Source organism: Phaethon lepturus, unplaced genomic scaffold (assembly GCF_000687285.1).
Source record: "Phaethon lepturus isolate BGI_N335 unplaced genomic scaffold, ASM68728v1 scaffold24950, whole genome shotgun sequence".
NCBI lineage: Eukaryota > Metazoa > Chordata > Aves > Phaethontiformes > Phaethontidae > Phaethon > Phaethon lepturus.
The window spans coordinates 11,755-13,345 of record NW_010511550.1 but is presented as its reverse complement, the minus strand read 5'-3'; the positions used below and the strand labels follow the sequence as shown (position 1 = coordinate 13,345).

Here is a 1,591-nt window from a genome sequence, read left to right as displayed (position 1 = left end):
GCTCCGCTCCGCTCCGCTCCTCTCTGCTCCTCTCCCCACTCCCTCGCTCCTCTCCCCTCTCTCTCCTCTGTCTCACGGTACCTTTCTCTCTCCTGCCTTCCCCTCACATCTCCCCTTTTCCACTCCTTCCTCCCCTTTTTCCTCTCCATCCCCTCACCTCCATTTTTTACAGGGGGGCTTTTCACTTTGTCAGGGCAGAGCGCGGTGACGCCACGGCAGCCACCACGGAGAGGACACAGGACCCCGCCTTGGGCCCACCGTGCCCCTTCGAGGGGGTGGCCTGGACCCCAAGACCCCCCCAGGGCCCACGGCAGGGCTGCTTCACCTGCATCGCGAAGCCCCCGGCTCTCCGGCAGGCTTCACCTGTCCTATCTCCTTCTTCCGCTGTCTATCTCATGGAAAGCAAGAGCTGCAAAGGGGACAGCCTGCGGCCGGCGGTCCCGTGCAAGCACTCACTGGAAAAAAAGACGATGACGAATCCCACCACCGTCATTGAAATCTACCCTGACACCACCGAGGTGAATGACTACTATCTCTGGTCCATCTTCAACTTCGTATACCTCAACTTCTGCTGCCTCGGCTTCATCGCCTTGGCCTATTCTTTGAAAGTGAGTATGGAGCGCGAGGCGCAGGGTAAGGGGTGTCTGGAGACAGAGTGGGAGCATTTGCGGGATCGCGCCTGATGTAAATCACACCTTTGCCACCCAAAAGAGAGGTTGCGCTTGCTGGGGATAGGGATGGGGAGAGCCAAGGTGTGTTTTGGAGCTCGGGATATTGCTTCAGGTGGGGAAGAGGCACTTTGACTTGCTCCGGTACCCTCGGAGGCTCCTGTGTACCGTTGGCAGCTGGGTGATGGATGGGCAGGCAACACAGGGCTGGCTCAGCTCGTGCTGTGCCCGCAGGCACCCCGGCACTTGGTCCCTTCTTTGGGATCTTCTCGGTTAGAGATCTTGTCAGGGTAAGACCTGGCAGCGTCGGATGGTTGGGCAGAAGCAATAAGAAGCAGCCGGCCAGGATCAGCCGGTGCCTGGCAAGTTGCAGGGGCAGAGGCTGCCAAGGTGCAGGGCAATCCTGTTTCCTTCTTGCCCTCTCCCTAATTAAAACACCAGAGCTGGTGGCCAGCTCCCCCCCACCCCAAGCCCTATAAATCCCGAGGCAAGCCCCGGAGACCTGCCAGCGTTGTGGGAAGGAGCCTCGGGTAGCTGAGGAGGGGGAAGAGAGTGCAGGGGGGCTTTGCACAGCGTCGGGGCTGGGGGCAAATAGAGCCATGTTGATGGAGGGGCGATGGCGTGGCGCACAGCCAGCGAAGGGGACGGGGCTGCGACAGCCCCCCGTGCGTCTGCCGGGCGAGAGGGGCCTGGGCTGCCCTCCCCTTCCCTGCCTGCCAGCCTCCAAACTAACTGAATGGATGTGCAGAGAGCCTGGGGCGGCTGGGTGGCCCGGGAGAGGAGCTAGCTGATTTGTTTTGGCAGGCAGCGATTAGAAGAAGGCCAGGGCGCAAACGGCTTCGTCACAGAAGCAGATCAATTAACCCCATGCAGCTCCCACGGGCTGGACTGGGAGTGCCCAGCCCGTCAGGGGCTCCCACAGA

General features: G+C 61.1%; 1 protein-coding gene across 1 annotated transcript in view; it reads left to right on the top strand.

Annotated features, from left to right (window-relative positions):
• Positions 1 to 132: 132 nt before the first annotated feature.
• IFITM10 (interferon induced transmembrane protein 10) overlaps positions 133 to 1,591 on the top strand; it is a 9,330-nt gene continuing 7,871 nt past the window's right edge. Inside the window, exon 1 of the mRNA XM_010284346.1 lies at positions 133 to 608. Within this exon, the coding sequence (XP_010282648.1) occupies positions 396 to 608 (213 nt within the window). The 5' untranslated portion in view covers positions 133 to 395. The remainder of the gene's footprint in view (positions 609 to 1,591) is intronic.